Here is a 14,095-nt window from a genome sequence, read left to right as displayed (position 1 = left end):
TCATTACATGTGACAAATAAAAACACAGATACAATTCAGAGTTAAAGGAAAACTATATCACGAATATGTTTTTACTTTTAGACATGCTGTGATTCTGGAGAAGTCCAGCCCTGCAGCGATGTGCTCTGTCTGCAGCTTTGCTTTCTGCGCAAACTGCAACAAAATGTACCATGGAAGTGCTATGAAGAGCCTGAAGAACCTGAAGAGACGAGTGAAGATTGTGAAGGAAGAATAATTATTAAAAACTTTAGACAAATCGTTTGGCTCGTCTTCTTCCTGAAAACCCGGGTCCTCTCAGCGGGCAGGGCAGCCGCTAGAAAGTGGAACCACCACACTGCGCGTTGACGTCACAGATCACAGAGTTTAATCTCATACAAAGCAATCGACAACAAAGCTGCAGAGGAACAGAGATATGCATTTTTCTCATAAAATAAAGACACACAAGGGGAGACAAAACAAACACGAAACAAAGACAAACAGCAAAGACGTCTTTGGAGAGAGAGCCAATGCAAAAAAGCAAAAAGATGGCAACTTTCTGACAATTTAGTGATGACACTAAATTTTATACTGAGTGGGTGTTTTCCTATTTAATTTATGCATTCTAGGCGTTCCTCTTGTTGGCCAACTGGAAACTCCCAGAGAAACTTGGACACTCCCCTCAATCTACGCAAAGATCAAAGGACCATCTGCCTTCTACCAAAACAAAAGAGCGGATAGCTGATTGCTGCGCTCTGACCGCTCTGACCCCCGTGGCTCCCACGGTCATTCTGAGTACAGAACGATCCTGAGATAAGACCTCACAGATACCTGAGAAATCTAACGTCCCTGTCTCCCAAGGAAAATGCTAATTTTATGGCTTCGCCTGTGGCCCGGCCTCACAGTGGGGGTCCCATTGAGAGATCTCCCTTAATCTGCATTTGGTTCCTGTGTCTCTGAATACTTACCCATCTGGTTTAGTTTTAAATGCTTAACACAAACCTGTTCAAAATAAGAGTGTTCCATATATCTTTTAAGATTAACTGTATTAAGCATTAAAAATAATCATATTTCCGTAACAAGATCCACTGATAAAACCACCACAGACAGATGGTACACAATCTACATTCTTCGTGTTTAAAAATAATTTGTATTAATTTATATTTTCTTATCAAGTTTGTGTTTTAATTGCTCATAAATTATTAATCAAACTGTCATACGACAATTTGAGTCATAAATTGTCATTTACAATTTGATGAAAAATATTCAATGATGGATGAAAGATGGATGTTTCATGTACTCGCTGCTGATGGCGGAGAAACAACTTACCGTTACAGGAAAACCGTTTATCCGCCGTCATCTGTGGCTACGCTAACAAGCATTAGCATCCCCAACAGGCCGCACTGAGATCCCGGATATTTTCGGGGTTTTTTTCTTTTCCAGAGGAGATGAGGGCTCTTATGGATGACTATTCCACCAGTAGCCAGGAGCGGCTTTACCTCCTGGAGATTAGATATGGCCCCGAAACGCTTCCACATACCGTTGAGAAGCATGTTAGCGACAAATGGATAACCGTTCATACTAAACCCTGTCCTCGCCAACGTCTCCTCTGGTAACGGTTTACATGCATCGGCGCCATTTTTTAAATAACTTATCCCTTGAACACGCTTATTCTCGCGTGATTTTAATCTCATTTCGTACGTAATGGAAACACCGCAGTGAAATTGTGTTTTTTCGACATTAGCAGAATTTTGACAAGTATTTGCGAACATTTTTAATGGAGACGCAGCTATTGAGAAAGTAAGCCTTTGCCGTTGTAACAGAACGTACCTGTATTGGGGAGAACAGATTTATATTTATTGATAACCTTTACAGCCACGTTTGTTTTGTAGCTATGAGCAGTTAAGATCTGTAAAGTCTGTTTTTTTATTTCAGAGGGCATCGTTTAATCCGCTATTGCCTATAAGAAAACAATAAAAAATAGAATTTCTTATATGAAACCATTAATAAATGTAAAAAAAATTTATTATCACAATAGGAAAGATCTGAGTGCAACACTAATACCCCCTCTCCTCTGCAGAAATAATGAAATTTTCTAAACTCCCAACATTTAACAGAAATTTATAACAGAGGTGAAACAAAGCTACATCAAGACCAACATGTCTTAAAAAAATGAAATGAATACAAAAATCGCTTAGTCCTGAGACAGTGTACATTTCTTTGGTTTGACATTTTGAAAATTATGGGGGGGGGGAAGGGAATCAAAGAAGAAAGAAGACATGTAAGATCAACAAGCTTAAACTTTTAAAAGCTTGTTGGCATTTAAAACCCGTCAGTTGAGACTGTAGTTTTCCTTCAGGAAGATCTGGTCCGCCATGGCCTGCTCCGCCTTGGTGAGCGGTTTGGGCGGTTCCGGCTTGTATCTTTTGATAGTTACGATTCTCGATATGCGGGGTCTACAAGAACTTCTCTTCTGATGGGCATCGAGATTGGCTGCATTTAAAGGAGACAGACAAGTCAAATACACTGCTCACCTAAACAATAATACATATTTTACATTATTTATTAACCCAATTTTAACATTTTAGTCAGGCTGGGTGATATGGCTCCAGTCTTTTTCATACCACATGTGATTTTAATCATTGTTTTTTCCAAAAGCAAAATTACAAATGGCAGAAAATATTTTTTAAAAGTGCCTTTTACTTCCATCATTCCTTTCTGTGCAGAATATAATATTAGCAGAATACAGACACAATTTTATCAGGTTTAAAAATTATATATAAAAAAGTGCTTGTTTTTTTACTTTCTTGGCTTTAAGGCTTTAAATATAACAACGGGAAATTAACCGACAACAGAAAAAATAGGGGGGAAAACCCAAAAGTGTTGAGTTTGGGCTCAGTAAACGCGTAGCAAAACAAACAAGAGATAATTTGTTTTTAAAAAAACGTAATTTCAATGAGGAAAAAAGCTTAAATTATTAATTTTTTTGTTATTTTTGATGGAGTTCCCATAAATGTACTACTTCATTCTACTTATCTAATGACTTTATTCTAATAATAAGACTTTATTCTAAATAATAATAATAAAGCCTGATCCTTATGTTTTGTTGTAGAGTTGACCCAAATTCAAAGTCCAATTGAATAAAAGTTGTAAAAAAAAAAAAAAAAAAAAAGCTTATCAAACAAGATGGCCGCCCTGGGCATGCTGACATATCTTGTAACTGTAATTTTTATCTGACATTATTTATCTATAATCCATTCCCTAACATTCTTGTGTATAATCTGTATAATCTGTGCATATAGCTCCCATATTTATATTTATACACAATATCTATATCTCTTGCTATAACCCCTTATAGTCCATACATACATAGTCTTGTACATCTGTGAATAAATATTTATATCTCGTAGAGCACTTCTGGATAGATGCAAACTACATCTCGTTGCTTGTACTTGTGACAGTGCAATGACAATAAAGTTGAATTCTATTCTATTCTATTCTATTCTATTCTAACTATGGAAACCCAAGAAGCACATTGGTGACAAAAAAAATTCCAGATTTTCCAAAAATTAAGTCTCCAAAAACCAAAAATATGACATATCATGCAGTCCTACATGTTGGCAGTATTTTCTTATTATTAGATTCTAAGCCCAATTTAATTTAAATTAGTCAGGATCTGTGTTTTTCTGTGTTTATTTTGAGTTTCCTGTGTATCTGTGTCTCAGTGTTGTCCTGTCTCCCTTTGATTAGTCCCCAGGTGTTTCTTGTTCCCTGATTACCCCCAGTGTATTTAGTGTCACCTGTGTGTCTGTTCTTTGTCGGGTCCTCGTCTTATGTGCGTTCAGTCCTTCGTGTTGTCCAGTCAATTTACCAGTTGCTACCGGCGTTGAGCCCTGGCTGCTGCCTGGTTGTTTTTGGACTTATTTATCATTAAAACCGTCATTTCTAACTTTACCTGGGTCTGCTGCGTCTGCCTCACCACATCCACCGCACCAATTCATGACAAAATTCTTCTCTTCAGGGCATTTGTGTCCTAAATTTCATATTCTGTGTAGGTTTACTGCAGTTTTGTTATCTGTGGATTCCCACCTGCCATCTGGAGACACTGCTCCTTGTGACTTTCATCCCAGGCTTTCATTTTGCAGGACTTGGAGCAGAAGTACACCCTCTGGCAACGGCCACAAATCATCAGCTTCACAAACGCAGAGCGGCCGCAGTGATAGCAGAACCTAAACAATGGCGGCCTGAGGAAGGATTTACAGTCAAAGGGTTTGAGAAGTTCAGTGTGAAAGGCTGATTGAAGAGGAGGGATATAAAATAGTGTGTGTACTTCATAGGTTTGGGTGCTTTTCCTTGAGCGATACGCTTGCTTGGGGTCTCGTCCTCTGGAGCTGTGGGTGTTATTAGTGTTTAATTAGTCACTATTACAACAAAAAAAATTCATACATGCCACAAAAGTCAAGTTATGTAATCGATAGAAATGATAACCTATGACACTCTGTGTGTGTGTGTGTGTAGACATCTGAATATTTAAAGGGGACATATTATGTCAAATAAGAGCATACACAAAGTCCAGGACTTACAGAATTATATTTTGACATCAGAACATTGGAAAAGTTTGCATAAACCTAATAATATATCCAGCACTGAATCAATTAATCACATTAATTGTCAATAATAATAGTCATCCATTTAGTCATCCATTAATCATTAACTAGAGTATCCAAACTCAAGCTGAAAGAATAACATACTCAGAGCAATAATTAAGCCAAAATTGTACAAAAAATATATACATTTTGCATTACTAATAAAAAAAACCTTTGCCTAAAAATATGTTCTACCCAGAACTTCTCAAGTGGCAATTACTCTTAATTTACTACTTACTTAAGCTACTTACTCTTAAATTACTTTACAGAAAAAAATAATAACTTGCATACGTTTTGCAAATAAAATGTTGCACTTACCAGTCGGTTGAAGGTTCCTCTGCGTCAGAGCACTCTCCCTCAACAGATTCGCCATTAGTGCCAGAAGTTGGCGCCATTTCTTTAATAGATCCCTCTCCTGCATGTTCAAGGCGTAGAATGGAGTGTGAGCAAAACGTACGTCCTAAAGCATATTCAGATGGAAACATGTACAGCAACTCAAATCATTTTTAACCTCCAGAGGCAAATTATTATATGGTGCAACAGGGTTACCAGCTGGAAGGAGAAGTTTGCAAAGTCGATAGCGGTTCCCTCCACTTCGCCCACTGGAACTTGCATCAGGATATTAGCACCAGCCTTGGCTAACATGTCAAACTAAAAAGACACAGAATTTTATCTTATTACATCAGTCATACATTATTTACACTTGCTTGTTTGTAAAGGGGGAGAGCAATTTAGTTATGGAGCTAAATTGAGGCCAAAAAATTTTAAACTTAATATATATATACTGTATATATATAAAGTTTCAACACTTTTTTATTCAGTTTCATTTTTTTTTGTTTCAGTTTCATTTTTTACAAACTTTATGGCCCCAATTTAGCTCCATACAGGACACAATGTGGACAGATTGCAACCCATTACAGAGCAACACAAGAAAATGTGCTTTTAAGTTAGTTTTGTCTTATTTCAATTGATATTTCAAAAGATATTTGCACTCTGAACTAGACAAAAAATACCTAGTAAGTTTTTTTTGCAGTGGATAGCTGACATATTTTAATCCTTCATTTATTCCAGTAACTTTATCACATTATATAGATTATTTCTAAACATATGGATGATTAAAAGATTTTCCATTTACAGTTAATAAAATGAAAATGTTTTATGTCAATAATGCCTTAATATTGATGAAATAAATACTAGTTATAGGTGAAATAATCTGCAGGTGGAGCAATACATTTTAACTTATAATATGGGAAAAATGTCTTGTTTCACTGGCAGATTATTTCACCTATAAGTTGTATTTTTTTTCATCAGTATTAACTTAAAACAAGTTCCTATATCTTGTGAAAAGTCACTTGTAAATTAGTTTCATCTTAGTTTGAATTAAGATTTTGCACCAGCAACTAGACCAAAATACTTTGTAGTATTTTGTGTTTTTGCAGTGTAACTCTTTATGGCAAGAAATCACAACTAAATGTAAATTTGCATTTATTTTAAGATACATCTCTATGTTTGAGGTTACCATTTTGATTCTGTTGCCACCTGAGCGGTAGTTGAAGTTGGCGAGGGCGCAGAGAGCACTGCCCACCCTCCAGCCCAGAGGTAAGTTAGGATCTGCGCCTGCCTTTAAGATCTCCTCCACTGCCTGAGTGGAGACAAGACGGCAACATGAGTCTTAAATTTATGCAACCGTTGCCCTGAAGGAGGGGAGCGGCGGTACCGCATCATTGCCGCTCGCTATGGCCAAGGAGAGGGGAGAGTGTCCGCTCCAGAGGAGGTCGGTCCTGGCTCCGTGGGAAAGCAGGAGCTCCACCACTTTACAGGCATTCTGCAAAACACACAAATAAAATACATTTCATATGATGAAGGATGTGTACAGCTGTGAGTGCGTGAACTGTTCTCCCAGACCGAGTAGTCCTCGTCTCTCTGGCAGGCTATGTGCAGGGCAGTTCGGCCCCCATCTGTCAGATGCAGGTCCTCAATCACGTCCACCCAATCTTTATCCCCCATGAAGGCCTGAAAAGACAGAAAAATACTAACTTTACACTTTAACCTCCTTTATTAAACGGGGGGCATGTTAAAAGGTGAAAGTAAACATGCACCAGATCCGGTTGGTAGATCTCTTCCTGGTCACATGCCCGAGAGTCGGGTTCGGTGACAGCGTGCAAAAGCATTTCGGTAATTTGTGCACCTTCAGAACCGTGCAACGCTGCAGCAACGTGGAGGGGATAAAACCCTTTAATCTACAGAAAGGAAGAAAAAACCCGGCATGCTGGAGGTAATCGAGTGAAGACTGAGATAAACTATATATTACATAAAATATATGACCTATATATATATATATATATATAGATATATATATAATTTACAGAGGAGATTCCTACATGCATTGGAAGGCAAATATCAGTACGAGCTCCACACATGAGCAATTTATGGACGACCTCGGTGTCGCCCGCCATGATGGGCAAAAACAGGATGGGCAGAGGGACCCTGCAGCAGTTGGGGTCGGCTCCACGATCCAGTAACAGCATCAGGGTTGTTAAACGAACACGGGGCCTAGCCGAGCACAAACAGGGGTTCTGCCGGTGTTAACAAGTTACATTTTAGACTTTTAAAAACATTTTTAATGTCATCTTAAAGTACATTTCGTACCAAATGTAAACGAGTGGCAAAAATGAACACAGTCCAGCCAACTAGTGATACATTTGCGCATATCCACTATTAATGGAAAGAAAGCTAGTTCTAGCTAGCTAGAAATTAGCAGCTAGTGAGCCGACTCAAGTCACAGGACTACGGTGACGCAGTACAAAAAAGGACTACAATTCTGCCAAGAAACTCATAAATTTGGAAATTAATCTCAGAAATTTTCTAGAATTTTTTTTAAATTTCTTAGTTAGAAAAGTCAGTAATTTTACACTTTTCTAACTCTGAAATGTTTTTTTTTTTCTGAGAAAATGTCAGAGATCAAGCTAAAAATGTTTTGAGTTTTTTTAGTGTAAATTTACTTCTGTATTTTTTCTGTCTACAATGGTCCTAAAATGATCCAGAACATGATGATGTCTGCACATCAGTTAGCCTGACGGGAAAGTCCTGAAAGAACAAAAACTACATACAAGATGGAATAGTCCTGCTACAGCAAAATTTAAGATCTGCGTTTAACATGTTTGTACGGAATATTAGATCCATTGAAAAAAATTCTGACTTTATCTCTGAATTCTGACTTTTTTTCTCAGAATTTTGAGAATTAAAATTAAAATTCTGAGAAAAGTCAGAATTTTGAGACAAAAGTGGTCCTAAAACTGTAAGGCCAACTTTTTAAATACATTTTAAGGTTTTAATTTTAGACATGTAAGACACCCTGCACAGACCACATCATCATCATCATCATTAGACATAGAACAAAGGAGCACGATGTGAGGGGGGAATGATAACTGACTCAATTTCCTCGACAGTCATTTTGCGTATAATCTCCTGTAAGTCACACTGCGGGGGTCGCCTAGCCAAGGTCAGCAGCTCAGCTGACTGCTGCAGCATCTCTTCTGACTCAGCGATGTCGCTGCTGCGGATGGAACAGGAGGAGTCAAGGATCTGATTCCGGGTCAGATCGTGGTCTTCGCCCTGCCGCAGACAGAATCACAGCTCTTAGAAAAACACATAGAAAACAACGGGGAATAGGTTCAGTGTGACCTTCCTGCTACCTCGACTGGGACTTCCTGCCCACTCCCCAGAGAAATGTGTTCACCCAAATCTTCAACGGTGATTTCTCTGTTTTCACTATCGATTAAATTCTCCACATCTCTGTTGAGCTCATCCTTTAGCTTCTCTAACTCACTTTCCGCATCCTCTCTAACACTCTGCTCGTCTCCAGATTTGTCTGTGGCATCATCCGTTCCCGTCTCCTTCCACTCCTCCTCCTCAAGTTGCTCAGAGTCTGCAGGGATTTCGCCATTTTGGTAATGTGAGATGTGTACAGGCGGCTCTTCAGGTGCCCTACAAACAACATAAATATCGTTGGGAATAAATCATTTTGTGTTTTCCTAAATCTGTTTTAGCTACTTGCATGCTCGTGTATACACACACACACACACACACACTGAGCACATGTGTAAAAGCTAAGATTAAAGGAAATTAAATGATTAATTGTGATTAATTGTGATTAATCTATCATTGAATTAATTGTCAACTAATTTAGCAATGAATTAATCATTAACTGGAGTATACAGACTCAAAAAATAGGTAAATTAAAGCAAAATATGCCCCAGATTCAAAGACAGTGAGTCACACCTTAAATTTACATAATGGCTTAGTGATTTGTTTTGTTTTGTTCATTGTTTTGATCATTTTTTAATTCTTGCAAGTGCTAAAAATGATTAAACCTGAAGTAAAACGTGAGTTATGTGCATTATTTGCAACAAGGGCTGGAATGATTAATTGTAATTAATCAATTGTTGAAATAATGGTCAACTAATTTAGTAATTGATTAATCATAAACTGAAGCATACAGATTTTAAAAAGGGCCATTTTCCTGAAAGAACAACACATTCAGAGCAACGTCTTTAGTCAGAGGCTTCTTCAAATTGGCCGTACTACAGACTGCTACAGGAGATCTTTTCTGGCAACAACTGCCACCATCTGAAACAACTCTGAATAATCAAAATTAATACGAGTTATAACAACATTTAATTTCCCTTTGGGATCAATAAATTATTTTTTAATCAATGTTGATGTTAGGAGTATTTTTTAGATGCAGATTCTGGATGATAAATTGTCCCAGAAGTTATTGCAATACACGATAATACTGTTGATTTGAGACCATTTTCAAGTCATATAATGATAATAATGGCAGAGTAAAACAGGAGCACATTCTCAAAGATCAATAAACTTTAAATTCTATCAAACATTTAACACTGGGACTGGAACTCATTTTAAATATCTAAAATAAATAAACAAAACAAGAAATAAAATGAATTATAAAGTCTCTGTAAACAAAATGGTCTTTTAAAAAAAGGGGCTAGTTGAGAGCAAAACATCAGACTGAAGACTTTAGTCATTCAGTTTTTGGAGGGAAGAGAGAAAAGAGATAAACGATAAATTGTGCAAATGGAAATTATCGAGTTTGTTTGAATTTCTCAAGTGGTTAATTGATTTATTGCTTCTAGCTACAAATGATCCAGCGTTCACTAAGGAATTCAGGCAATAAAATGTTTATTTTCTTATTTAAAATTAATAGTTTAAATTTATTTCTAACATAAAATCAGCAAATGTTTAAATTTTGGGGGGGATTAATCATCAGAATAATAAATAGAAGAATACTAAAATAACTGCTGCAGCCCTGTCATATTCTCCAAACAGCTTTTAAACAGTAAACAGAAGGTTTCTATTCATGAAATATCTATAAATCAGCCTGAGGTGATTGTGCAGGTACATGCTTACTGCTCAGTGAGCTGGCTTAAGCTGCTTTGGTCCGTCATATTCTGGTTCTGGTTCTGATTCATGTCAGTAATCTGTGATTCAATGTTCAGGTCGGTCAACTTCGATGGGATGTCAGCCTGGTTGATCGGAGAACTGGTCTCACCAGGCGGAGACATCGATACCTTACGACACATAACAGAAACGCACAAACGGGAATGTTTTTCAAGAGCAGCATTTGTGTTTGTGGGGTTATAATTGCTGTGACACACAGTCACAATCATACACCTAAAAAACAAGTAATAAATAGTTCTTATTGTCATCTTATTATTGTCCCAATAGTACCAAAAGTCCATATCTCCCAGCACGGCAATGCGTTTTCTTACTGGAGTGTCAGTGGGCGGCTTGATCAGAGTGGACAGCAGAGAGTCAAAGGGATAGTAGAGGACGTGGCACACAGCCAGGGCGCTCATTCTTTCGTTGTTCATCTTGTCAATATCAGCACCGCTATCCAGCAACAGATGGATCACATCATTATGGGAGTTTACCTGACAGGTGGAGATACAAAAGCATAGATGAGAGGGTGGACCCGCTGGATGTTATTGTTCACATTAGGAAATTTCAACGCTGGAGGGCAAAAAGACGATTCTTCTACATGCCATCCAGAGTAGAACGACTTTCTCAACTAGATGAAACTGGAAAAATTTGCCTGGATCAAACAAATCTATTACAGTTTTCACAAGTTAAACAGATTTATGTGTTTTGTAAGATGGAGTATTAGGGCCATGCTAAGAAATAAAAAAATAAAATTATGGGAATAAAGTTTATTCTCATAATTAAAGTCATGAGAATTATGACTTTATTCTCATAATTTTATTTTTTATTTTAATTTCATATTTTTATATTATTTCAGCTTCATTCGCATATTTTGGATTTTATTCTCATAATTCTATGCCTTTATTCTCACATTATTTAAACTATTTTTCTCATAAATATGAGAATATTTTTGTAATAGTATAAGTTTATTTTCATATGGTTTCAACTTTATTCTCATACATGTTTATTCTTCAATACTATCATTTTATCTTTGTAATTGTTACAAAGATAAACAATTTTTACTCTCAAAATATTTCTCAGTTGTTTCTCATATCACTAGAACATTATTCTCGTAATATCATTACTTTGTCATATTATTTAAATTTAATTCTCGAAACATTGACTTTTTCTTGTAACTACGACTTTATTCTAGTATTATTTCAACTTTATTTGTGACATATTTTTGACTTTTTTCTCATATTACTATAACTTTATTCTCAAATAATTTAAACTTCATTCTCATAATATTGTAACTTTCTTGTTGTAATACTACAACTTTATTCTTGTCCGAATTTATTCTCGTAACATTATCACTTTATTCTCATAACTTATGTTTAAATTTTTTCTTAGTTTGGACCTAATACTAATAATGTAGATTTGTTTGGGCAAATAAGAAATTTAGTTTCTCAAATTTCAGCCCACAGTTCATTCAGATGAAATTCAAATTTCATTTTGCCACCTGTTCTGTTTGTGCCCCTGATTAAAAAAAACCTGGACACGCCCCTGCAGAGGAGGAAAACTGAAACTGGGAGATGTTACGGTTGCAGCGATGAGCGCGGTTTGTCCCCGTGCGTCGGCTACATCCGGGTAGACGGCGCCTTTTTGGAGGATCTGTGACACGGCACGCAGCTCCCCTCTGAAGCTGTGCTGAATCAGCAGCTCTGAGCTGACCTCCAGAGGCCCTTTGGGCCCAAAGCTGTCCCCGTTCAGAGAGAGGAGGTCTGTGACGTTCCAGCCGACAGTTTCAGTCTGCAGCCTGAAACAAACACGCAGGTAGAGGTGAAACAGATGCTTCCTCTCCACACAACGAACTCGGTTCCCACCTTCATCAAACCTAATAAAATTGGTATCAAACGTGTGCTGCTATCACTTTAAACATGTCAATAAAAAAGTACACAAAGAACATTTTGTGCAGCATAAACAGAGTCGAGTTAATTTGGTAAATGTGAGTAGGGGCAGAATGGTTCACCTCTAATGACCTCCTGAAACCTTTTTTATTATTATCTTTAAAATGATAGTGGCACAAACAAAAGATTTTGTTTCACAAACATGTCACAAATATTTGACACCAATTTTGTTAGATTTGGATAATGTGTCTGTGGGGGGTGGGGGCTGATTGACCTTTAAACTTTCATTAATATCTTCGAAGCAAAAGCAGCATAAACAAAAAATGTTTGCTGCACAAATGTGCCGAGTTGATTGACACCAAATTTATTTGATTATGTAAATATGATCGCGGGGTGGGAGAGGTGGTGGTTGACCTTTCCCTTTACACGACCTCTGGAAATATGTTTTAATGTCTTTAAAATGATGGCGGCACAAACAAAACCATTTTGCTGCACAAACGTGTCACAAACATTTGAGATCAATTTAGTAAGATTTGCGTAATGTGGAGGGGATGTTTTGACCTTTTGACTTTCAAACTTCCATTAATATCTTCAGAGCAAAAGCAGCACAAACAAAAAATTTTTGCTGAGTTCACTGACACCTATTTTCTGACTTGAAGAAGGTGGGATATGGTTGACTTTTCATGACCTCTGGGAACATTTATTAACATCTTTACAGTGATAGCGGCACAAACAAAAAGTTTTGCAGCACAAAAGGACATTTTTGCTGCATAAACATTTGACACCAATTTTGTTAGATCTGAAGAAGGTCAGGGGGTCGACTTCACTGTAATTGTGTCTAACCTGTGTTCACGTATGTTAGCCTTCATGCGGATGTGTACAGGGAACGCAGAGAGCGGATCCCTTTTGTACCCCTGGTATGGATGAGCTTCTGGCTCCCACTTTTCACCGTGAAAAACTCGATCCAACTCTCTTTTCCTGCCAGGAGGAAGTGGCAAGTGGTCGCCATCTGTAGAGTACCTCTCGATGCCGGGTGGATAGATGAAGCTTTCGTCTGACAGCAGATCTTCATCTACGTCTGACTGAAGACGGGTTAGAAACAGACATGATAGGACAGAAGCTAACAGAGTTTATAATGGTTTACCTGTAAGCCTGCAAGGGATTTTGAAGCAAAAACATGACAGCACATACCTTAATGAAAAAATGCTCACGATCAGAGGACTGCATGAATGCAGCATAATCTGGAAAATTGAGCAGACTAAAGCCTTCTTCTAAAGAGGAGCAGAGTTTTAGCAGGCGCTGCCCGATCCACAGGCCCACATCTTGGTTCCCTTCTGGATAAGAGAAAACACCGGGACCAAACCTGTGGTCACTGTGGTACAAACCCTGAATATGTGGAAGGAGAACATGCTTTTTTTTCTACAGAATTCACTTCCTTTAAAAAAAAAAAAAAAAAGATTAATTAATGAAATAGTCCCAAATACTGCAGGCTCACCTGAAAGATGGCTCCACCTGGGTACTTTAAATGTCCATATCCCTCCTTTCTGTTTAGGTAGAACTTGCCAATGAACTTGTGGCCAGAGGGCCAGCAGTACTCCCCATCGCCATGTTTGAGGTCCTTGTAGAAAAACCCTTCATAGAACTACAAAAATCAAACTTAGAAAATGAAACACTGGCAGTTGGCGAAGCTGTAATTTCACATTACCTCGCCGTTTTTCCAGCTGTAGCGCCCTTTCCCATGTTTGAAATCGTCTAAAAATTCGCCCTCATATTTGGACCCGTCGGGCCACTCCTGAACACCGAAGCCTTCTCGCCTCTCTTCGCCGAAGACGACGACTCTACTGCCGCCGCTACTGCTGTCTTCCCCCTCTGTGTCTGGAACAGCTTCTCCGCTGATTTCTGCCATTGTTCCTGCTTCTTGAATTAGTTTTAATGTAATAAAGCTCTTAGACGGCAGCTAGAGATACATTTTGGCAAAGCGGGGTTTTTATCTGCGCGATAAACGTCAACTGTTGATGTCAGATTTCAGTAGTAATTTTGCTGTCAACATTGGTTGACATGACAACGGCGAAGCGCGTGCAAAAAGGAACTCTTCACGCATGCGGAAGGTCGAAAGGAACCGAA

General features: G+C 37.9%; 1 protein-coding gene across 3 annotated transcripts; it reads right to left on the bottom strand.

Moving 5' to 3' along the window:
• Positions 1-1,712: 1,712 nt before the first annotated feature.
• Positions 1,713-14,042, bottom strand: ankmy1 (ankyrin repeat and MYND domain containing 1). Of its 3 annotated transcripts, none has more exons than XM_028027002.1 (19): positions 13,677-14,042; positions 13,467-13,613; positions 13,163-13,357; positions 12,815-13,053; positions 11,664-11,880; positions 10,415-10,576; positions 10,053-10,213; positions 8,318-8,609; positions 8,056-8,237; positions 7,004-7,175; positions 6,722-6,862; positions 6,528-6,635; positions 6,340-6,447; positions 6,142-6,264; positions 5,172-5,273; positions 4,941-5,082; positions 4,307-4,367; positions 4,066-4,220; positions 1,713-2,469 (listed from the first exon to the last, which is right to left on the bottom strand). In XM_028027002.1, the coding sequence occupies exons 1-19, from the start codon at positions 13,875-13,877 to the stop codon at positions 2,309-2,311; spliced, it is 3,069 nt and encodes a 1,022-aa protein (XP_027882803.1). In that variant the 5' UTR covers positions 13,878-14,042; the 3' UTR covers positions 1,713-2,308. The 3 variants fall into 3 exon arrangements, with proteins under 3 accessions (XP_027882803.1, XP_027882804.1, XP_027882805.1); XM_028027003.1 differs by having other exon boundaries at positions 4,941-5,037; XM_028027004.1 differs by having other exon boundaries at positions 11,796-11,880.
• Positions 14,043-14,095: the final 53 nt, after the last annotated feature.

This window comes from Xiphophorus couchianus, chromosome 9 (assembly GCF_001444195.1).
Source record: "Xiphophorus couchianus chromosome 9, X_couchianus-1.0, whole genome shotgun sequence".
Classification (NCBI taxonomy): Eukaryota; Metazoa; Chordata; class Actinopteri; order Cyprinodontiformes; family Poeciliidae; genus Xiphophorus; species Xiphophorus couchianus.
Note: the sequence above shows the minus strand (reverse complement) of the source record. Positions and strands in the feature narration are given on the sequence as shown.